At 32.2% G+C, this 24,911-nt stretch overlaps 2 protein-coding genes and 1 long non-coding RNA gene across 12 annotated transcripts in view; 1 reads left to right on the top strand and 2 right to left on the bottom strand.

Moving 5' to 3' along the window:
• Positions 1-10,756, bottom strand: part of LOC18109217 (G-type lectin S-receptor-like serine/threonine-protein kinase RKS1) — a 50,124-nt gene extending 39,368 nt beyond the window's left edge. For 2 of the 6 annotated variants that reach the window (XM_052451849.1, XM_052451848.1), the window contains exons 1-7: positions 9,408-10,756; positions 5,118-5,243; positions 4,710-4,915; positions 4,403-4,613; positions 4,035-4,272; positions 3,599-3,749; positions 3,316-3,514 (exon numbers count right to left, since the gene is read on the bottom strand). In XM_052451849.1, the coding sequence (XP_052307809.1) occupies positions 3,316-3,514; positions 3,599-3,749; positions 4,035-4,272; positions 4,403-4,613; positions 4,710-4,915; positions 5,118-5,243; positions 9,408-10,683 (2,407 nt within the window). In that variant the 5' untranslated portion in view covers positions 10,684-10,756. The remainder of the gene's footprint in view (positions 1-3,315; positions 3,515-3,598; positions 3,750-4,034; positions 4,273-4,402; positions 4,614-4,709; positions 4,916-5,117; positions 5,244-9,407) is intronic. The other 4 variants (XM_052451852.1, XM_052451850.1, XM_052451853.1 and 1 more) reach the window with 4 other exon arrangements.
• LOC127905162 (uncharacterized) overlaps positions 1-21,089 on the top strand; it is a 30,019-nt gene extending 8,930 nt beyond the window's left edge. The window contains exons 2-3 of one of the 2 annotated variants that reach the window (XR_008058911.1): positions 16,265-17,292; positions 20,948-21,089. This is a non-coding gene — a long non-coding RNA (uncharacterized LOC127905162). Of the gene's footprint in view, positions 1-16,264; positions 17,293-20,947 lie in introns of those variants that run through there. The other variant, XR_008058910.1, reaches the window with a different exon arrangement.
• LOC112327265 (cysteine-rich receptor-like protein kinase 6) lies at positions 16,404-21,538 on the bottom strand. 4 transcript variants are annotated; one of them, XM_052451885.1, is made up of 4 exons: positions 21,402-21,538; positions 17,385-17,622; positions 17,156-17,306; positions 16,404-17,066 (listed from the first exon to the last, which is right to left on the bottom strand). In XM_052451885.1, the coding sequence occupies exons 2-4, from the start codon at positions 17,471-17,473 to the stop codon at positions 16,761-16,763; spliced, it is 546 nt and encodes a 181-aa protein (XP_052307845.1). In that variant the 5' UTR covers positions 17,474-17,622; positions 21,402-21,538; the 3' UTR covers positions 16,404-16,760. The 4 variants fall into 4 exon arrangements, 3 of the variants coding, with proteins under 3 accessions (XP_052307845.1, XP_052307844.1, XP_024455145.1); XM_052451884.1 differs by lacking the exons at positions 17,156-17,306; positions 17,385-17,622; positions 21,402-21,538 and adding exons at positions 20,811-20,961; positions 21,041-21,182; XM_024599377.2 differs by lacking the exon at positions 21,402-21,538 and having other exon boundaries at positions 17,385-17,837.
• Between the last annotated feature and the right edge of the window lie 3,373 nt (positions 21,539-24,911).

Raw genomic sequence — 24,911 nt, 5'->3', positions numbered from 1 at the left:
CATTGCTTGTGGCTGCAAGGAGAGAAACTTCTGAAATTGCTCAGCCAAAGTATTAGGATCGGTAATAGAGCATGGGGAAGCTACTGCTGCAGTATTGTGTTGTGGTGGTTTATAACCCTGAGGTGATCGATGACCATTAGATTGTGACTGACTGCCAGACTTCCAAGCTTGATTCTGTTGTCTTAACTTAGGACACTTAGCCTTCCAATGACCTTTCTGCTTACAGAAACTGCACTCATCGAAGCCAACCCTTGTGTAAGGCTTGTTCTGATGATTAGAGAATGGCTTAGAAGGTACTGCTAGTACAGAAGGATTTGAAGCAGAAAGAATTCCCTTTTCAGAATAAGACTGAAGACGTATTTCTTCAGCCAATAACTCATTGACAACAGAGTCAATAGAAGGCAGTGGAGAACGATGCAGAATTGAACCTCTAAGTCCTTCGAAATCACTGCGAAGTGTTGTTAAAAACTGTACCAATCGTTGCTGCTCTCTACGTTCAATATAAGCACCACATGTTTTTAATTCTACCGATTTTGTAAGAGCCAATTGATCCTAAAGATCTGTCATGGCAGAATAGAACTCCTGAATACTCATATTCTTCTGGTGAAGAGCTCGTATATCATTCTCTAACTGATACTGTTTTGCAAAATTTGATTGCGTGAATAACCGTTGCAGATGATCCCAAACCTCCTTTGTTGTCTCATACTTTGCCAACTGTGTACCTATAGAATGCTCAACAGAATTGTTGATCCAAGTAATGATCTTTGCATTGTTTGCTTCCCATGCATCTATCGAAGCAGTATCTCCTTCTTCAGTATTCTTAGGTACCACATAAGTTCCACTAACATATCCCCACATCTTCTTACCCTTAAGAAAATTTCTCATTACATAGCTCCAATACGAATAGTTCTTTCCATCCAACCTCACACTCACAGACTGAAGCGAATCATCTCTTTCAGTAGCCATAATCAACAATCACAGAGAACCAGAATGCAAAAGCAACGGAAAACAAAATACCAAATTGCAAAAACTGAACAAAGATTGTAGAAACTAAACAAACATCTTCTCAAAATTATACGATTACTCCAAAACACAAAACAAATTTGCAGAAACTGAACGGAAATACCAAATTGCAAAAGCTGAAGGGAAGACGAAATACCAAAATAATTGCAAAAACTGACGAAATACCAAATAGTTGGATTCGCGAACTTGTGTTTGGGATTAAGTCTCGTTCCATAAAACCAGCTCTGATACCATGTTAAATTAATTGAGATCAAAGAAAGAAAGGAGGCTAGAATTCTGAATAATCTGTATATTATGAATGCTTAGTCTTAACCTAAATACAAATAAAGTATATATAGGTCAAACCGAAAGTACTATTCTACCCTTAAAAAATAAGACTACATAAATATTATTTAACAATAACAACTTTATAATTTTCTATACAAGCATTTTGTACCTACTATCTAATCTCTTTACCTCATCTTGTTCCTCCATGGAAAATGAATGTTTTTGGTCTTCATGCAGGTTCTTGCGCAAGAATATATTACGATTGACAAGATTACGGACCTAGTATTGCAAATAGATCTGTCTAAACCTTTTATAACTACTTTGTAAATATATTATTTTCAAAAATTAAATTTATCACTAATATATATGATAACAATCATATTGTTTTCTTTTATGTTTGTACTTCATAGAAATTTGAACAAAACAAAGGATACTTAAAATCTCATTAGCCTTGATAAAATTGAATTATTGAATGAGTAAATTTGTGAAGAACGTAGCATTCTTAATGAAGAGGATTTAAATTGGGAAATTATTGAGGCATCTTTATCTACGTTGTCGGTGAATTAAAGAATAACTACACTACTTGGTCCCACATGCTTAGAAATGTAATAAATAATATTTCACTACCATGATACTTCTACTAGGATCCACTTGGTATAATAGTATGGTGTGATTGAAACTATATTTTACTTTTATTATAGTTTTAAAAATATTTAGTTAATTATCATACATTATAATTTTTCTTGAATTTCACTTTAAACTTAATTTTTTAAAATGTTATCATAAAAGCTATTATAAAAGTTATCATAATATCAATCACACATTAACATATAAATGCAGAACGTCTGATATATGTAAGCCTCTACTGAGGTCCAAGCATGGTGATAGTCACTTCATTTATAAAATGCGATCCTTCACTAGTTGATGGATCTCCGCTATTGTAACTCTTTTTCTGAATAAACGCAGGTTGCTTAGGAGATGGAAGAGTTGTGTCATTACTCAACATGAAAACAACATTAGACATTGATGGTCGGTCCATCGCAGATTCATGCACACATAAAAGACCAATTTGGATGCACCTTAAGACTTGATCTTCAGGTTAACGAAGTGAAAAACACCTTTACCAAGGAGTTAGGGCTTCATCTGCATTCGCCAATAAAGATAATTTGTGTTTGTAAGTTTCAACGAAACAACTTGGTGGGTGTTTGATAGAGCAACGATAGCTGGAGTTTGTGTTCTCATAATGTGCAGAGGAACGATAGAAACTTGTGAGAAGGAGTCATTGACATGCTCTGTAAGTGGAGGCTGCTATTGTAGAGGAACGACACCACTGGCAGCACCTTGTAGATGGCTGGCCGACTGGGCTGCACCATCGATGGTGAGGGAGAAGTCGACGGCAGCAGCAGTAGAATTCATTTAGGAGAGGAAGAGAGAAGGCTGGCTGTAAGAGGGAGAGGGAGAGAAGAGTTCTGACGACAGAATGCTCTAATACTAAGTTGAGAATAATTAGGAGGCTTAACCTATTGGTTAGCCAACCTTTTCTATATATATATATAGGGCAATATACAATAGTAATGGTGGATATTACAACATAAGAGTATGCCTATAATATTTTATATATATCTATATTCTATAATAACTGTTGTTACACTACTTTGTTCCACATGCTTAGAAATGTAATAAATAATATTTCACTACCATGATACCTCTACTGGGATCCCCTTGGCATAACAATATGTTGTTATTGAAGTTGTATTTTGCTTTAATTATAGTTTTAAAAATATTTGGCTAATCAATATACACTATAATTTTTATTGAATTCCACTTTAAACCTAATTTTTTAAACAATAATCATAAAAACTATTACAATATCAAAGATATGTTAACATATGAATGCAACACGTCTGATATATGTAGGCCTTTACCGAGGTCCAAGCATGGTTATAGTCACTTCATTTATAGAATGCGATCCTTCACTTGTTGATGGATCTCCACTGTTGTAACTCTTCTTCAGAATAATCGCAGGTTGCTTAGGAGATGGAAGAGTTGTGTCATTACTCAACATGAAAACAACACTAGACATTGATGGTCGGTCCATCGCAGATTCTTGCACACATAAAAGACCAATTTGGATGCACCTTAAGACTTGATCTTCAGGATACGAGTTGCCCATCAATGTATCCACTAGTTCCAGGGCCCTGCCTTCTGTCCATAGATCCCAAACCTAAAGAAATTCCACATCAATATGCTATGTTGGAGTTGAAATTTTAAAATCGGCAATATATGTATATGTGATCTTACTACTTACATATCCAACCAAGTTCGAAGAGTTACTTTTATCATAAAAATGGCTGTTTTTTCTCCCAGTGATGACCTCTAATAGCAAAACCCCGAAACTATATACATCGGATTTTACTGAAAATAGGCCTTGCATTGCATATTCTGGTGACATATAACCACTGCAATAACATAGGAAAAGAAGAGCTTAATAGAGTCAGCTATTCAGAAAAATAAAAATAAAAATTATGGTGAGATTTTAAAAATAATTTTATATTATTTTCTGACATAGTTTGAAACTTGTATAAGTTCTTAATTTTATTAATTTAATTATATAAAATAATTAAAATTATAATATTATGTAAAAAAAAACCATTTTATCTCAAAAACTTAAATTATTAAATAAAATTCTAAAAATAATCTTACATTACTCTCCAATATAACTCATTAAATAAGGATAAACTTACTACGTTCCAACAACACGGTTTGTGTTGGCTTCAATTTGGTCTACTCCAAATATTCTAGCCATGCCGAAATCTGAAATTTTTGGGTTCATTGAGGCATCTAGTAGAACATTGCTTGCCTTAAGATCTCTGTGGATGATTCGTAATCTGGAGTCCTCATGAAGATACAAAATTCCTCGAGCAATCCCACAAATAATGTTGTGGCGAGTAGACCAATCTAACTGTGACCTTCTTGGTTCATCTGTACCCGAAGAAGCATAAATCTCATCAAATTAATCAATGCAGACTTGTATTCATTTTTCCAGTTTTATAGAATGAGAAAAACTGAAAAATGCACAATATAGGGACAATTTGACAGAATGATGACATACTGAAAATAAAAGAGTCCAAACTTTTATTTGGCAAGTATTCATAGATCAACATCTTCTCTCTTCCTTGGATGCAACAACCTAATATCCTTACAAGATTCCTGTGCTGAAGTTTTGCAATGAGCTCGACCTCATTTCTGAACTCATTAATCCCTTGTCCAGAATACTTTGCTAGTCTTTTGACAGCAATTTCCTTTCCATCATGCAGCAGACCCTGAAAATCGCAATCCAAATTCATCACTCTCATAGTTCAACATGTAAACTGAAGTGATGCTATGTGTTTAAGGGACTTCAAGGCAGGCTAGGCTACCTTATACACTGAGCCAAAACCACCCTCTCCAAGCTTGTTGGCACCTGAGAAATTATTTGTTGCCGCAGCCACGACACTAAGATCAAAAAGTGGTAAATCTGAACTTGTTGTACCTTCCTCAAATTCCTTAATTGGTAAGTCTCTCCAGCTATTTGACCTTGAAGTTAATGATAGCGGAAATTCGTTTCTTCTTTTCCTGTCCCTGGCTGTCATCAACATGCAAACTTATTTCTAGCGGGTAAAACTTATAACTCAAGGTATATTTTTTTGAGCTCAAGACTATCAGAAATATTGAAACTCTAGCTCAGCATCACATCCCATTTTTACTGACTCAACACCCTGAGTTTAATAATGTTACGAAAAATATATATATTGCTCAGGAGCAACATTTGAAGGGAATTTGCTTACCTTTTCTCCTTTTCTTTACAAACCAACACACAAGGAGGATGATCAGAAACAATGGCACATCAACAGACACTATCAGGATTGCTTGTATTCCTTTATTGGCAAGAGGTCCTGACTTTTCATACTTAGCTGAAATTGAAAATATAAGAAATGTTTAGTGATATGAGTTGAAAATTAAATCTTCTTAAAAAAAATCCTATTAGAAAGGATTTAGTCATTCGACCCTTTTTATTTGAAAGAAAATTCTAAAATCTAGTCATTGGTGTAGCTGGAATGATCAAGTTATTTGTTTTTTTGACACGAGTTTCCAATCAACAAACAAGTAGTTGAAAAATCCGGTTGGTTTTTTTTTTTTTATTCAAAAATATATTTTTCAACCAATTTTCACTTAAGAAAACATAATAAACATCCCTATAATATCAATAAACCAACTAATCCACTCAAAGCACCGAAACATTTGTCAAAAATACCATATCAAATCAAAAGAAAAAATTATTTGAACCCCAATCCACTTCTTTAAGTAAAATAAAGGGAAAAATACACATAAATGGAATTCTCATAGTCTAATAAAACTCGTTGACATCAAGAATCATCTTTTTAGTAGCTGAAATATAGCAACTTTCTTTCTTATCTCTCAAAATTAAAAACTTAAAATTAATAAAAATAAAGTTTAGAAACGCAGGCCAACCTGCGTTTTCAAAAAATTCAAATGAAAAGAGGAATGGTGTCAAGGAAACTGGAAAGGGTGTAGAAATCAAAAATATCGCTAAATTATAAATCACCCCCTAACTCTAGTGAAAATAAAATAAAATACAATTGAACTTATTTTTTTTTAAAAAAAAACATTTTGCTCTAAACAATATAATTTTTTGAATGTGCACTTTTTGTTAGGATTTTGTTGAGAAATTGAGGAAAAACTTAGGAAAACATGTTTACTAGCAGAGAAAGAGAGGAACTGAGAGGTTTTTAAGAGCTTTTCCGTCGAATCTTCTTAAAAAAATACTATTAGAAAGGAAAAATTCAAAAAAATCATATTGTTTAGAGGTTAAAATCAATATTTGTTTTTTAATTCAGGGGTATTGATTTTTTCTCTCAAGTTTTGAAGCGCATTTTATTATTTAGTCAACACTAGTTTTTGGTGCTTGCGATATGCTGCAAGTCTGTATTATTTTTCTAGTAAAATATTTGAGTGTTGTAATTGCATTTTAATCTCAACCAACTAAATAAGTTGGTTTTATTTGAATTATATTGAAAAAAAATATATAATGATAGCAAATAGGAAAGTATAGATATAAAAACCTGATCAATGAGGACAAGAAAAAAAACAATACACTATCAACTTGGATTGAAAATTGAATTTAAAAAGAACAAAACCCTTATAAAAAAGTTAAGGAAAAGAAAAGAAAATCATAAGAATAAGTATCAAAATTGAAATCACCAGTACATGATCAAATAAACTTGAAACATGTCAAATTTTTCAATGCAAATTTTCACAAAAACAAAATCGTAAATATAAATCGAAAAATTTATGCACGCATTTAATTAAATACAACACTAACCATTGTGTAAATAAATTAAAAAAAAACTAATAAACAATAAATAAAAACATAATTGGAAAAACTAAGATATCAAAGTAAATAAAGATATTTAATCTCGCAACATGGGTCATTTACTTGGTTGTGTCTCATAAGTTTGTTTATGAAAATAAATTTGTAACAGAGATTGACCCACACATAGAATTTATTGAATAAAATAAAAGTAAAATAAAAATATTATGAAAGGTTGCATATATTAAAAATATAATTATAAAAAAAATATTTAATCTTTATAAAATATATAAAAAAATCACAGATGAATCATACTAACCTCTGAATAAACTAAACACACCCAATATAATTAAAAACAATAATCACTATTCAAGAAAGGCTAAAAAATCCAAAAAATATCATAAAGAAGGGGGTATTAATTAAAAGTTAAAAATTATAAAAATTATTTGAAAAAACACATATAAAAAAAATAAAGATATGAGGCAAGGCTATGCTAGGTCTGGTAAGCCAAGCTTAACATATGGTCTAATCAAGAAAAAGTCTGCACGCAAGCCTATATGTTTTTTATTTAGTTGTCCGCCCCTTTTTCTATGAAAAAAAATAGAAGATACATCATATTTAAATCCTAGAATCTGGTCACTGGTGTGGCCGGAAAAATAGGGTTATTTGTTTTTTTGACCCAAAACATCTACAAAACACTATAAGAACCTTGTTAAACCAATTCATAGCCTTTAAAAACACAAAAGAACTGGTCCAAAACACGAAAATCAACTTGAAACAAAAAAATCTTTCGGAGATTACATATGTTTTTTAGGTGTTTTTAAGGTAAAAGAACATCTAATAGTAACCGTTATCATTATATGGAATCATTTGACACAAAAATTGATCATTTTAGTGGTCTAAATCTTTCCCAACACCAACTTTTTCTCTCTAAACTAGAATCTAGCAACCCTCTCTCTCTTCCAAAAAGAAAAAAAGAAAAAAAAGGTTTGGCACCAAAATGTATTTTTAAAAAAATTATAGGGGCCAATTAACAAATAGCTTAAAAAGATAAGGAACACAAATGAACTTTTTAAATCAGTTGCAGATCTACCTTCTATTTTACCTGATTTTTTCACTTTAGCCATTTATTTTCAATTCAACCCTCACCCAAAAATAAAACATGCAGTTAGACCCTAATTTGAGTTAAAAAAAACTTAATAGTGCAAAAACAATAGTTTAAGGACCAAAGTAAATTTTTTTAAAAAATACACTTAATAGTGCAAAAAATAACAATAGCTAGACATGCACATAAAAATAATTAAATAAAATGAAAGAAGTTTTTTTGTAGGGTTGCACAAAAAGAATGCTCACTAATAAAAAAAATGTTATAATTTTATTCGAAAACCAAATAAAAATTAAATAATATTTTATTACAAAAGATCACAAATATTTATTTAATTTATTTATTTTAATTAATCTTAATTAAAACCTAATGGTCAGGCATCCCACACACATATATTGGATTAATCTGTTTTAATTAATTTATATTTAAATAAAAAGAAACGAAAGCTAAAAAAACGCACGCACAGGCCTGCATGGCCACGGCTATGCTCTTGCCTATTTCTTTTTTGTTGGTAATTTTTTTTTAAGACAAACCACATGAGTTTCCAACCAATAAATAGGTAGTTAAAAAATTAGGTTGGTGTTTTTTTTACTCAAAAATATAATTTTCAATATTTTCACTTAAAAAAACTTAATAAATATCTCTATGATATCAATAAACCAAATAATCCACTAAAAACACCGAAAATTCGTCTAAAAATACAAAATCAAATTAAAAGAAAAAAATATTTCTCAACCCCAATCTACTTTTTAAGTAAAATAAAGAAGAAAATACTCGTAAATAAAACTCTCCTCATCTAATAAAACTAATTGAAATCAATAATCATCTTTTTAGTGGCCGAAATATTGCCAATTAACGAATTTCTCTCTTTCGTTATTTTCCAGCAATTTTCTTTTTCATCTCTCAAAATAAGAGACTTCAAAATAATAAAAATAAAGTTTTCAACTAAAACCAAATCATAAGAAAATAAAGGGATTGTGTTTGGAAAAAAAAAGTATGGGTACCAAAACACACTTGTGCGAGTTTCAATCCAAACATGTAATTTTTTCTTGTTTTATACTTTGAGCCTCCTTCTTTCAACTGTGTTTCTCCATAAAAAATTATAAGAAATTGATAGTTAATTTGGCCACAAAATGATATAATTGAAAAGAAAAAAAAATAATGATTACTGTGAAAAAGGTTTTAGTATATTGTTTAATTTGTAATATATATTAGAAGGAAAGTAAAAAAATGTTAGTCATTTCTATGAGTGGCAATATAGGCATGTGTGTGTTACAAAACTACTCAATTCATTATACTAGTAAATAATAATATGATTACTTAACCAAAACAATCAATTCCGAGTTCATTGAGTTGATGAAATTTAACTGATTAATGATCAATGGATTTCGCGTCAACACATTTATTGACCTACGTACCCTTATCAAACATTCTATTCATAAAATTACGTGCTGATTAATAATAATAAAAAAAACATTGCTCATACAATTAGTCAATTACTTCTAATAAATTATAAGAAAACTGATTCCTTGTGATTTATCAGGTCTATGAGATTTCTTCAAGAATCAAAACTTGTGCATGGCATAGCAAGTGAACAAAGGAAAAGTAAATAAGTTAGTAGTAGTAGAATTGGACATGTACCTAATTCAGCTCTATCCACACGGATGTAAATCTCTTGCCCCACATCTGAAAACGTTCTTGTATCCACCAGATCACCATACCATCTCAAGCATCCAAGTCCTCTTTCGTCAGCACTAGCATAAGCTGTACAAGAACAATTCCTCAAGCACTCTCGCGCACATTCTTTCAATCTCAAACTCATGTTCGCACTCGCCATTGATGTATCCGGCACCTTCACTCGAGCCAGCTTGACGAACCCTTCTCCGCCGTGACACGTGGACACGTTAGGTTTCCTGACACAACCTCTTGACCCCTCTCTCAGGTACCATTCTTGGGGTGACTTGGGTTCGAATCCGGGTAGACATTTGCACATGAAAGTATTTGTTTGATATGGGTCACAGTTAGTATTTGGACCACATTGGCCATAGGTGTCACATGGTTCTTTTGGGGCGTACCAAATTCCGAACCATTGTTTATCAGGATCGTTCCATGTCAGCCGTTGCACTACTCCTGATTCGTTCACCACCATTCTTGAAATCAAGGAGGGATTATTGATACTATAGGAATAAGATACCTCATCAACACTGCTAACGAAAGTATTACCGTAGATGTAGGACGTGGCCATTTGGGGTACCCCGCTCCATCTTAGTCCAGTCCATGGTCCGACACGCCAACTTCGGGTTTGACCCTTGTATAGGAACAACTGGGGAAACCCACTTGGATCAATACCAAGGACAATGGTTCCGGTTCCCGGGTCATCTTTGGACTTCCAAGATGACAGAGACCGGTTGAAACCGATTTTCAGGTCCAGCCCAAGCTTCATACCAGGAAGCAGAGTGTCTGTAGCATGATCAAAACTCTGCCACAAGACCCTTTTGCTATCCTGTTGAACCAAGACCAAGTTTCCTGAATCCTGGAGCTGAGCCGTGCAATTTGTCATTGATGAGGCTGCAACATTTGTAGACCAAACAGGAACACTACTTCGGTTATTTTCATAAATTACAAGGTTACCTTGTTTGTTGATAGCTAGGACTCCGGAGGTACCATTGATAGGATTGTCTCTATTTGCCACCCATACAACAGTTCGTTCTGAAACCTTACGGCACCAAATTCCCACATAACGACGAGTAGAATCGATGCCTGTGCTGAAGAACCCGAGTTCATAGCTTTGTCCACTAGAGACCAGAACATCTCCATCTTTGATTGATTGGTTTGGAGCTATGATGTCAATAGATAAGCAAGAAGGAAAAACAAGGAAGAGAAACAATGCACTCAAAAACGTTTCTATAGGATTCATAATTTGTTTCAATGATTGTGTGTTGGTGAGGTGAGTAGATGACTTGGGAGTGCAGTTGGGGTTTTAATGAGTGGAGCCAGACATGTATTAAATGACCACTTGAAAGGCCACACCCATAAGTGTTTGGTTTCTGGTGAGATTTTTTTTGGTCCCAAGTTTGCACACCTCTTGTCATGAGCTGATTAAAAGAAATATCTTATCAATTTTTATATCGTTAAATCACGAGTGAGATACGAAAATGTTACTTATTCTTGAAAAAAAAATTCGATGCAAGACAATCCTGACGCGTATAGCACTCTAGTTGGCTTCTATACATTCCAAAATTGTTTTCAATTCCCTGCTATAACCGTTTCAAATATGTATGACACAATGACATGCAAAGACAGCAAGTAAATGGTGAATGTTGTGGTACGTAAATGATAAATTTAAAAAATTTTAGGAGGTCCAAACTTCCCGTTAAATAGATATAGAGTTGTTTAGGTTTTATATGAAAATTATCTGAAGATTAAATATTCTTTTTGGTTTTGAATAATTTTCTTAAGGCTGAGTTGTCGCAAACCAGAAGCTAGCCGTCCAATTGTCCGACTTCTAACATTAATTCACATGAATTTACTAGTGAAAAATCTTCTAAATCCTTTTAAGAGAGAGAAATTGTTATACTTTTGAGTGCTAACTCTTTTCTTTTGTGCTTAAGGTGTTCTGTACTCCACTTTACTCACAAAATATAAAAGGCATAACTTTCTAATTATATGGAAACTTAAAAACCCTATAAATGACAAAATATAAATTTGTCTGTTAAATAATATCACATATATTATTTTAGGTTAGTTTTAGAAATTTAATCAATTAAATCTTTACTTGATTGTTTATAGGTCTAGAATTGTAATCCCCTGTATGAATTACATTCTAGTCCTCAATCTTTAAAATTTATTTATAATTAAGTTACATTTGATTAATAATTCCATTTTAATTTTTGACCAATTAGGTCTAGATTTGCAGTTGGGATTTTAATGAGTGGAGCCAAAAAGCCAACTATTAACGCTTCATAGAATTTTTTTGACTGATTATTAGGTTTGCTCAGTTAAGCTAGCCATGTAATAAATGACTACTTGAAAGGCCATAAACGATGCTGTTAAAATTACAAATTGACTCGTAAAATCGTATAATTTTAAGAGTCAATATATGTTATTATGTCAAATCAACTTTAAAATTCAAAAAGTGATAAAATCATATTAAATCTTTGAAATCGTGTAAAATCATGATTTTAAACCCAGTTTTATGAGTTTATATATATATATATATATATAATGCAGTAACTGCACCACAAAGTCAAAAACCTAGCATCCTAGCCTCTTTTTCTCAAAGTCTTTCCAATGTTCCAAATTTTAAACAAACCATCACTGCAATATGCAATCTGCCTATGTTTCACTTTCAACCATTTCTCTTTTTTTTTTTCACCACAAAGTCAAGAACTTTGTTGTTCTTGTAAGAGATGGGTTAAAAGAAATTAAAATAGAACAAAATAAAAGAAGTTATGAATTTTGAATTTACCAACTATTTTCATTTTCAAGTAATTTTATGGTCTTTCTAATCAACAAAACCAGCACTTTTACAACATAATATGGATGCATGTTTTACTTTCTTTCTTCTGGATTATATGTGCTCTTATCTATTATATAATCTTATCATCATATTACTTTAGTTTTGTGAGTTCCTTATGCATGCTTTTGGATTATATGAATTGTTATGTATAACACATGTATTATGGTCCTTTGTTTTTAACTAAAATATAATAAGAATCATATAATGTTTGGATTGATTATAGAGCTTATTTGAGTTGATTCTTGAATTGTTAAACATATAACATCTAGAAAAAATTCTTCCGGTAATAGGCTTGATGTAGGATGGCAATATGATATAGAAATTGATAAAAATTCTAGAAAAGTTCAGTGCAAGTATTGTAAAAAAATTATCAGTGGAGGTATTTTTCGTTTCAAACATCATTTAGATTACACTTGTAAGGATGTTGAGTCATGCCAACAAGTACTATAAAATGTTTAGCATATGATTTTGGGTGTTTTGGTTAAAAATCTAGAAGCAACTGAAAAGAAAAGAAAGGCTCGTTGATATATTGGAAAAGATGATGATGATGAAATGAAAGAAATTAGCTCCAATGACAAAGGAAAGAGATCAGCTAGTGGGAGTGGAAGTACACAAACAACCCTGAATCAATTGCTAAAAAAGGATATTAGAGAAGAAGCATGTCGAAAGGTTTTTCTACACTAGTGTAATTCCATTTTAATGTGTAAAAAACCACGAGTTTCTAAAGTTACTTGAATTGGTTGCAAAGCATGGGCCAGGTTTGAAGCCTCCATCTTATCACGATATTAGAGAGAAGTATTTAAAGCAAGAAGTGGATCAAACAATAAAATTGCTTAAAGAGTACAAGCTAGAATGAAAAAAAAAAGGTTGTTCAATAATGTCTGATAGATATAGATAGATAAAAAAGACGTTGTATTTATAACTTTTTGGCTAGTAGTCCTAAAGGGACATTTTTTTTTTGTCATTGGTGGATACTTCTAATATATCCAAGATTGCTGATAAGGTATTTAAGATGTTAGATGCCATTATGGAGAGGATTGGGGAGGAAAATTTTGTGCAAGTAATGACCAATAACGCTGCAAACTATAAGGCAGCAGGACAATTATTGATGGCAAAAATAAAGAAGTTGTTTTGAACACCATGTGCTACCCCTTGTATTGACTTGATATTGAAAGATTTTGAGAAGAAGCTAGAGGTTCATCAAGTAACTATTGCTAAGGGGAGGAGAGTCACCTCATATATTTATTCAAGAACTATACTTATTTCCATCCTAAGGCACTTTACAAAAGGATAATATTTTATTATGCCTGCTGCTACTCGGTTTGCTACTGCATATTTGACTCTAGGATGTTTGAATGATCATAAAATACAGTTAATGATTATGTTTACTTCCAAACAGTGGAGGTCATGTAGGTTTTCAAGAATAGAAGAAAGGAAACGAATTCAAAACTGTGTTTTGGATAGTAGGTTTTGGCATGATGTCACTATATGTATTAAGCCAGCATATCCTCTAATTAAAGTTCTTCGATTGGTTGATCTTGTCTAAACCTTTTATACCTACTTTGTAAATATATTATTTTAAAAAATTGAATTTATTACTAATATATATTATAACAATCATGTTGTTTTCTTTTATGTTTGTAATTTGTAGGAATTTAAGGGGAAAAAAAAGAAAGAGATACTTTAGATCTCATTAGCTTTGATAACATTGAATTATTGAATGAGTAGATTTGTGAAGAACTTAGCTTTTTTGATAAAGAGGATTTAAATTGGGAGACTATTGAGGCATCTTTGTTTATTTTAACTTTAAATGATGAAAAGATTCATTTTAATAGCTAGGAATGTTTAGTTGAGCTTGCTTGGATCAATTTTTTTTAATGTAAAAAATATATTCAAGCCTCATGAAAATTTCTGGCAATATTAAGTCCAGTTTAGTGAGTTAACAATGAAACCTTCTTATTCGACTTTTCTTTTAGCTTGGGTTTCAAATTAAACTATGTGGAAGTTGCCCCGACATGACCTAGTCCACTTTGCGTATCCAAAAGCAACTCAAACGTAAAAACGTGGTTTGATTTTAAAATAAATTTCAAGATGACATTTTTTTTAATCTTTTTTGAGACACCAACATCTTGAATCGAGTCGGGATTCACGGCTTAACCCGTGAATCGAGTCATGGACTCCACTGGATTTAATAACTTTGTTTTTTTTCATTATTTCTTACTTAATTATATGATAGTAAAAATAAACACTCGTAAAATCGCTAGTTTCTAAATCATTCATGGACTTCCAAGATGTTAAAAACCTGTTGACCAGTTTTCCTATCCAAACGTCCAAGTGTTGCAAAAAGAAGCATGGTATGGTAGGATGATCAATACTTTTCCATGTGACTGATGCCTGTTGGATTGAGTCAGAACAAGGTTTCCTGAATTTAAAAGTTGAGCCATAGAGTTGCTGGCTGATGAGACTGAAACATTTGTGAACCAGAGAGGACTGATGAATTTGGTTTTTTTTGCCGTAGAGGACGAGGTTATCTTGACCATTGATTGAGAGCACTCCAGAGGTATCATTGATAGGATTATCCCAAAGGGAGGTTTCCTCCTCTGGAGACTCATTAAAACTTAACATTGTCTGTGGACAGGAAAATTTGGAGAAGAAGGCATTCAAGCAATGAAATGAGAAATATTTGACAGGGATGCATGGTGATGGCTAGTGATCAGGTTAATACATCAAGGTAGCTTATTCTTTTGGGAATTAGTAACCACCTCTAGTAGTGTCGGGATTTTTATTTTGTATTGTCATTTTCAATTGACTAGCTAGCAAGCGCCTTAATTTCTTGGCTCAAAAGTTCAGTATCACAAAAAAAAAAAAAATTCCAATTGGATCTAATTAACTCCACCATTAAGATTTAACGTCATTTTAAGGAAAATATTTTTAAATGAAAGTTAAATGGATAATTAATATCTAAGAGAATGAGATTCAACGGAGAATGAAGCTTCTTGATCATTGAGAGATCAGCGGTCTAGTCTAGAGCCTGCACTGAAACTCTCTGATGCATGAGCTTCTGAATACTAGAGATGGATTTGTTGAAACTAGTTCATATGAAAAGCCTAGCAGAATATTTATTGACTCTAAGGACTTGTGCGAGTCTAAAACAGGTATAGTCATGCCAAATGATTTATATGACTAAAATTAATATAACTTTCAATCTTAAATTTTGCTGAGAAATTCTACAAGTTGTATTATATTTTCATAACTTAAATTTTTATCTATTTACTTTTAATTTAATTTTCAAAAAGGTTAAAAAATAAATATTAAAAAATTAGAGATTGATTTCAAGGTATGATTTGACAACTTGTAAGAAAATCAGGAACTATAATATGTTTTTGCTCTGTTTCCCTAATTTTCAGTTGAAAAAATCATAGTTTTTTTAATTTTAAATTTTAAATATATATTTTTTTAAAAAATTATATTTATTTGAAACTTTAAAACTCTTTACTATAAATACATTCCTCACAGGAAAAAACAAAAAAAAAAAAGCGAGGGGAGGCAGATCAAAGATTTCCGGGGGCAGATAAAAAAATAAAACAAAACACGTTGAAAATTTCTCCTCTTCAAAAAAAAAAAAAAAAAAAAAAACCCATGTTTTCATTTCCCTAACACTGTGCATAACTTTTCAGCAGTGTTAACCCCACTGCAATCCAGCCTCCACCATTTCCCTTCTCAGACTCAACCATCTCCACCATAACCAAACCAGTGATATCAAACCACCAGCAACAGCTTCTTCTTCATCTTTCTTCGAAAACCCAAGATCAGCACCCCCTCATCATCTTCAGAAAGCCAAACCAGAACCCCTCTCTTAATTTCTCCCATCGTAGTCTCCCAATGCCTTCTCCTAAACCACAACGCAAGGCACTCTTCACGGCAGATCCACAATAATAACAATCAGAAGAGCGAAGAAGAAATTACAGTAGAGAGAGAGAGAGGTAGATCTAAAAAAATACAAATGAATAAAAACTACTGTCTAGTGTTGATTTCTTTGTCTTGCAGGTAGCGGTGATAGTCACCGCCGGCAGGGAAAGGAAGAGGTTAAAGAGTGGCTTCAGATCCACCAATTTTCGCTCTTCAATCGATGACGGCGCATGAAGCCAAGCGCCGACAGTGACGGTGGTGCTTGGTTGCCACTCTTCACTGCTTTTGTATGAAGAGTTGTAAAGAAATGCTCATGAAACTAGTTTGCAATAATGAGTGGACAGCCCCTTGAGCATTTCAATGGAGTTTATTTTATTGTGGGAGTACTAGTTGCTCTAATAAATTTAATAAATGGAATTGTTTAGTTTTCTATCCTAAGTAGAAAATCATTTTAGCAGGTGAGGTAACCTGAAAAAATGCTCTCTGAAAACTAGATTGTCAGGACAACATTTTTTTTCTTCCATGTAATGCCTGTTAGAGAAAATTTATTACAAGAGACTGGGATTTCAGCGAGCTTCCACCATAGTAACTGTAACTTCATTTACAGAACAAGCTGCTCGTCTAGACATTGCTGGCAAGTCTTGTCCACTGCGTGTTCGTAAAACAAATGCTGGCTTCTTAGGGGAAGGAAGAGTTATCTCATTACCTAACATGAACACAACTTCTAACATTGCAGGTCGATCATCTGGAAATTCTTGCACACACAGTAACCCAATCTGAACGCATCTCAAAACTTCATGAGGAGGGCATGCCTGTTCCAGCATTGGATCAACTATGTCTAATGCCTTTTCTTCTCTCCATAAGTCCCATACCTGAAACAAGGAAGAAGATAATTGAGAAAAGAATCTAAGAGGAAGACAATCACCTAAGATATTATCAAGAAATTTATCGATCCACTTACATGTCCGATAAGATTCAGCCAGGGTTCTTTCTCACCGTAGTCGCTATTTTTCCTGCCACTTATGATCTCCAGTGTTAAGACACCATAGCTGAAGACATCTGACTTTATCGAATACTGTCCGTGAATTGCGTACTCAGGTGACATGTAGCCACTACAATCATAAAAGATAAAGTTGTTGGTATTTGATCATGATGGATCACTGGAGAGAGGAAAGAATCAGGTGACTTACTATGTTCCGACCACACGAGTGGTTTTTCCTTGGACTTGGTCTTCCATAAACTTTCTTGCCATACCGAAATCTGAAATTTTTGGGTTCATTGCAGCATCTAGTAGAATATTGCTGGCTTTGAGATCCCTGTGGATAATTTTTAGTCTTGAATCTTGATGAAGGTATAAAACCCCTCGAGCAATCCCGGAAACAATTTCAAAACGCTTACTCCAATCCAATAGCACCCTTTTTGTCTCGTCTGCACTTAAACATTAAAGGTTTGCCCAGAAATCATTTGTTTGATTTGATCAAAGTGAAGCTGCATAATCAGGGGACTCTTCCCTTTGAACACAGACACAAATATGGATGAAGAGAGCCATACCAAAGATGAAAAAATCCAAGCTTTTGTTTGGTAAATATTCATATATATATCAGCATCTTTTCCTCTTCATGAATGCAACAACCGAAAAGCTTGACAAGATTTCTGTGCTGGAGTTTAGATATCCACCTTACTTCATTCATAAACTCCTTCATCCCTTGCCCTGAAGTTTTAGATAATCTCTTAACTGCAATTTCCTCCATTGTCTAGGGATTTTACGTCTGTGATACTTGAATTGAATTGATGATTTTTAAAGAACAAACTTATGACCTAACTAATTAAACACTCTCAAAAGGTTGTGTGTGTTATGATTTTCATTGCATAGATGGTGACAACGTATTAAATATCAGAAGTTATAGCACGATATGTACCGTCCTCTCAGAAGCCATCATAGCTTTGAAACTCGATATATGGTTTTGTGCCTGTGTTGTGTTATATAAGTTATGTTGTACTGTTTAGTTGAATGTAACATTAGCAAAAAAATGTTTGTAAGTGTATTTTTGTGTGTGTGTCTGTGTATATATATAGTTTGAAAACTTGTTATTGTTTTTGGAATGTTTATTTTCTTTTTTTTTTTGCTAACCTGGGCATAATCTAATAAAAAGATCTTTGTGGTTTGGCTTTCGATGGGTGATTTTACTGGATTTCTGTTTCTTAGTGTTTAGCCATGGATCAGTTTTTATCCATTCTAATGTGCAAGTTAACTCTATTTTTGGAAAGTTTGTTTTCGTGTTTATAACTGTGTTTTAAAAACATGTTTAATTTAAAAAAAATATTAAATTAATATATTTTAATAATTTTAATGTTTTCATATTAAAAAAATTAAAAAATATATTTTAATATATTTTTAAGCGTATAAATGACATATAAGCTTGACTAAATGATTTTAGTATTGAGGCTATTTTTTTTCTAAGGAAAAATTCCTTTCCAGTTATAATATTGGAATTAATAAATAAATAATTCTTTTATACAAGAATAAATCCTTTTAATTGGTGTAAAAAAACCAATTTAGTTTAGATGGCTTTTAGAGTATTCTTAGACTTCCACAATTCTTCTTTCTTTTTTTTACTCTTGGAAATCAATATTTTTATGTTTATATAAAATCTTTAATTTCCAAAACTCAAATTATTTAGTTAATTATTCTTAATAATACTTACTATATTCAAAGATACTCCTATGGCTTTTGTTTTACTTTGCTGCAGGATGGATCAGCAACCTCAACTCTTCCTTTTGGTATACTGGTGCTGATCTATACAGGAATCATGAATGCATTTCGGCATGGTCTGCTTAATTCCTGATTTAGTGTGGGTTTGTTTTTGCTTGGCCAAATAGTAGGGTTATAGGTTTTCTTGTATTTATTTATTGTAATTAGGCTGATGTCTAGGCTACAATCTATGTAGCTAAAGCTTAAGCTCTGCTCACACTGTTCATGTTTTTTTATTTATTATTATATATCTATTCTTGATTTTATCAAAAAAAAAAAAACAACAATGGTGTATAGTTGGTGGAACTCACAATTCAAACTTGCCCTTAAATGACGGTGGATAGTTGGAGGTAGACATGAATTTGTTTATTCTTGGTGTATGGCTTACGGCATAATTTGGAAGAATCCTGGAGAGTGGAGGCGTGACTATCAGCCAGAGAAACGAGGGTCGATTATCTTGTTTAAAGGTTGACCTCCACAAAGCAAGAATTATCCACAATGTGACTGATGCCTGTTGGATTGAGTCAGAACAAGGTTTCCTGAATTTAAAAGTTGAGCCATAGAGTTGCTGGCTGATGAGACTACTGAAACATTTGTGAACCAGACAGGACTAATGAATTTGGTGTTTTTGCCGTAGAGGACGAGGTTATCTTGACCATTGATTGAGAGCACTCCAGAGGTATCATTGATAGGATTATCCCAAAGGGAAGTTTCCTCCTCTGGAGACTCATTAAAACTTAACATTGTCTGTGGACAGGAAAATTTGGAGAAGAAGGCATTCAAGCAATGAAATGAGAAATATTTGACAGGGATGGATGGTGATGGCTAGTGATCAGGTTAATACATCAAGGTAGCTTATTCTTTTGGGAATTAGTAACCACCTCTAGTAGTGTCGGGATTTTTATTTTGTATTGTCATTTTCAATTGACTAGCTAGTAAGCGCCTTAATTTCTTGGCTCAAAAGTTCAGTATCACAAAAAAAAAAATTCCAATTGGATCTAATTAACTCCACCATTAAGATTTAACGTCATTTTAAGGCAAATATTTTTAAATGAAAGTTAAATGGATAATATCTAAGAGATTGAGATTCAACGGAGCATGAAGCTTCTTGATCATTGAGAGATCAGCGGTCTAGTCTAGTGCCTGCACTGAAACTCTCTGATACTAGGTGTGGATTTGTTGAAATTACATCATGTGAATATATAGCCTAGCAGTAGCAGAATATTTATGGACTATAAGGACTAGTGCGAGTCTAAAACACGTCTAGTCATGCCATATGATTTATATGACTAAAATTAATATAACTTTCAATCTAATTGTCCTGCTCAAATTTTGATAAGAAATTCTATAAGTTCTATTGTATTGTCATAACTTAAACTTTCATCTATTTTGCTTTTAATTTAATTTTTTTAAAAATTAAAAATTAAAAATTAATTTCGGTCAACTTAAAAAAAACCCAGGAATTATAGTATTTTTTGCTTTAAAATATTTTGAGTTCTTTAAATTTTAAATTTTAAGTAACTTTTTTTTTAAAAAAAATTTGTTTGAAACTTTAAACTCTTTACTGTAAATACATTTCAATTAAAAAAAAAAAGAGGGGAGGCAGATCAAAGATTTCCAGGGGCAGATAAAAAAATATTCAGCGTAGGAAGCAGATAAAAAAATAAAACACAACACATAGAAAATTTCTCCTCTTCAAAACAAAAAAAAAAAACCATGTGTAAATATATAATTTAGATGGTAATGCCTTTTCTTCTCTCCATAAGTCCCATACCTGAAACAAGGAAGAAGATAATTTAGAAAAGAATCTAAGAGGAAGACAATCACCTAAGATATTATCAAGAAATTTATCGATGCCACTTACATGTCCGATAAGATTCAGCCAGGGTTCTTTCTCACCGTAGTCGCTATTTTTCCTGCCACTTATGATCTCCAGTGTTAAGACTCCATAGCTGAAGACATCTGACTTTATCGAATACTGTCCGTGAATTGCGTACTCAGGTGACATGTAGCCGCTACAATCATAAAAGATGAAGCTTGTTGGTATTTGATCATGATGGATCACTGGAGAGAGGAAATAATCAGGTGACTTACTATGTTCCGACCACACGAGTGGTTTTTCCTTGGACTTGGTCTTCCATAAACATTCTTGCCATACCGAAATCTGAAATTTTTGGGTTCATTGCAGCATCTAGTAGAATATTGCTGGCTTTGAGATCCCTGTGGATAATTTTTAGTCTTGAATCTTGATGAAGGTATAAAACCCCTCGAGCAATCCCGGAAACAATTTCAAAACGCTTACTCCAATCCAATAGCACCCTTTTTGTCTCGTCTGCACTTAAACATTAAAGGTTTGCCCAGAAATCATTTGTTTGATTTGATCAAAGTGAAGCTGCATAATCAGGGGACTCTTCCCTTTGAACACAGACACAAATATGGATGAAGAGAGCCATACCAAAGATGAAAAAATCCAAGCTTTTGTTTGGTAAATATTCATATATATATCAGCATCTTTTCCTCTTCATGAATGCAACAACCGAAAAGCTTGACAAGATTTCTGTGCTGGAGTTTAGATATCAACCTTACTTCATTCATAAACTCCTTCATCCCTTGCCCTGAAGTTTTAGATAATCTCTTAACTGCAATTTCCTCCATTGTCTAGTGATTTTACGTCTGTGATACTTGAATTGAATTGATGATTTTTAAAGAACAAACTTATGACCTAACTAATTAAACACTCTCAAAAGGTTGTGTGTGTTATGATTTTCATTGCATAGATGGTGACAACGTATTAAATATCAGAAGTTATAGCACGATATGTACCGTCCTCTCAGAAGCCATCATAGCTTTGAAACTCGATATATGGTTTTGTGCCTGTGTTGTGTTATATAAGTTATGTTGTACTGTTTAGTTGAATGTAACATTAGCAAAAAAATGTTTGTAAGTGTATTTTTGTGTGTGTGTCTGTGTATATATATAGTTTGAAAACTTGTTATTGTTTTTGGAATGTTTATTTTCTTTTTTTTTTTGCTAACCTGGGCATAATCTAATAAAAAGATCTTTGTGGTTTGGCTTTCGATGGGTGATTTTACTGGATTTCTGTTAAGTTAACTCTATTTTTGGAAAGTTTGTTTTCGTGTTTATAACTGTGTTTTAAAAACATGTTTAATTTGAAAAATATATTAAATTAATATATTTTAATAATTTTAATGTTTTCATATTAAAAAAGTTAAAAAATATATTTTAATATATTTTTAAGCTTATAAATGACATATAAGCTTGACTAAATGACTTTAGTATTGAGGCTATTTTTTTTCCAAGGAAAAATTCCTTTCCAATTATAATATTGGAATTAATAAATAAATAATTCTTTTATACAAGAATAAATCCTTTTAATTGGTGTAAAAAAAACCAATTTAGTTTAGATGGCTTTTAGAGTATTCTTACACTTCCACTTCTTCTTTCTTTTTTTAACTCTTGGAAATCAATATTTTTATGTTTATATAAAATCTTTAATTTCCAAAACTCAAATTATTTAGTCAATTATTCTTAATAATACTTACTATATTCAAAGATACCCGGAGAATATTGGAGACGTAATTATCAGCCCTTAAATGATAAAGTATTTGTCTAATTTGTAGATTTACAACAATGGTGGATAGTTGGTGGAACTCACAATTCAAACTTGCCCTTAAATGACGGTGGATAGTTGGAGGTAGACATGAATTTGTTTATTCTTGGTGTATGGCTTACGGCATAATTTGGAAGAATCCTGGAGAGTGGAGGGGTGGCTATCAGCCAGAGAAACGAGGGTCGATTATCTTGTTTAAAGATTGACCTCCACAAAGCAAGAATTATCCACAATTTTCAGCCAAAGCAAGACCATTTACAACAAGCACCGAGACTAGCAACAGTAGACAGAAAAGACAGCATACAAGAAGTGACAGAGAATTCCAAAAGCAGAACAGAAACGTCCCTAGACCTCAAGTACCGAGACTAACAACAGTAGACAAAAAAGACCGCTAACAGAAATCACAAAATGGTGACCAAATGAATCCTACATTGAGACCAAAAAAAAATAAAAAAATTGAACAAGGGAGTTCAGGAGATAGAACTAACATTATAGTGTATTTATGTGGTTGATATTCATCATAATTTCACATTGAATCATCACTATTTTTGTAATTTTTTTTAAAAAAATAATAAATAGGAAAGGGCAACAACTCCTTTGAAGGAGTAAACAATAGTTATGAGTAAGAGATACTTTGGTAATTGCATAAATTTAATAGAAAAAAAAAGACCAGAAATTAAAAGAGAGCATGTTGAAAGGGAGAAAAAGAAAAAGAAAAAGATGAGAAAAGAGGGAAAGATACAAGAAAGAGGAGTAGGAGAATATAGGTTTTTAAGGTAAAATTTGTACTTCCATGTGTATGATTGTTGTTATTAACTATGATTTTGAATTTGTTGAGATTTTAAAATTTTGAAGTTTGTGTTTTAATTTTTAGTTTAGTTGATGGATTAATTGTAATGAGTTTTTGAGTTATAAGTTGAAATTTTAAGAATCTATAGTTTTGGAGAGCTGTCATATTGAGATTCTAAAATCATGATAAACTAGTTGGCCTAATGGTTTCGGTCAACCGGTTGACTGAGTAGTACGGGTTGATTGATTTTTTTAGATTTAATCAATTTAGGAAATGTTTGATATCTATTAAGTGGATCTGTTTTAGTTTTATAAATACGTTATGGTCTTTAATCTTAGAGTTGTAATCTCTTATGTTATCTGCTTCAAGTTGTTTTGAGTATGCTTTTTTTTTTTTGTATTCAGATACTCCTGATATTCCACTTGTTGAGCATAAGTAGGATTCATTCAATATCTGCTTATGTGTTTCTTCTATTTTTGAGACAGGTCAGTAAATAATATTCCATAAATCATATCTTAGAATCTCACTTATCACGACCTGAATCTAGAATCCATGACCAGCAACGTAGGAGTGGTATCGTAAAGACACCCCACCTACGCTAAGCCTTAGAACGTACATATCATAAAACAAATTATATGAAGATTTCGTAATATTTTATTTTTCAAAATATTATTATCTTCAAAACCAAATAAATCAAATAACACTTCAAAATAATTCTCATTGTTAGATAACGCAAAACAATAATCCATAATACTTATTACATTATCAAAATCCAAACATAATTAAAACAATATAATAGTTGAGCGTTTAAGACATCAAATCAAAAAATAATAGGAAAGTCTTGTGAAACAAGCAAGACATACCGGCCAAAACTAAAGAAACAGGAACACTCAACAAAGTCCACCTGCTAACAGAAACTAAAACTCTGAAATAATATTAAAAAAAAAGGGGTGAGTTCAACCAACTCGGTGAGAGAATAACATTTAACATACATTTTAGATATTAATAGTGTGCAACTCGATATATCTTGATATAAATATATATGTTAAGCATATTAATATAAAGTAATGGAATACATGTCAGAGATCAGATAACACTCGAATGTAATCATATGACACTTGAAGGTGACCATTGTGGGAGGATCAGTCATCACAAGCTGATGCCTCTCTCACCAGCTAGTTATGTAGAATATCATGTGCACATGGACTAACTACTCTCCATTAGCAAGAAGTTACTGACAAGTATACTGATATCAAGATATAATATAAACTTGCATAATTATCAAAGTAATGTATATCATATTGAATAGAATTTAGTTATATAAAATATGAGTGCATATTCAAGAATGGATGAGTACTCAAAAAATAAAACAACATATATAAATATTTAAGAAATTAACTAGTTGTACTCATCATATAATCAATATACATATAAATTTATATTACATGCATATTAAAGTTATATTTTTCACCTGGAAAACAAAAGCAAAAGACAAATGAATGTAGAATCGAATACTACTAAAGATCATTAGGAGGGACGTCAGC

Source organism: Populus trichocarpa, chromosome 4, assembly GCF_000002775.5.
Source record: "Populus trichocarpa isolate Nisqually-1 chromosome 4, P.trichocarpa_v4.1, whole genome shotgun sequence".
Classification (NCBI taxonomy): domain Eukaryota; kingdom Viridiplantae; phylum Streptophyta; class Magnoliopsida; order Malpighiales; family Salicaceae; genus Populus; species Populus trichocarpa.
This window is presented reverse-complemented; position numbering and strand designations above follow the sequence as displayed.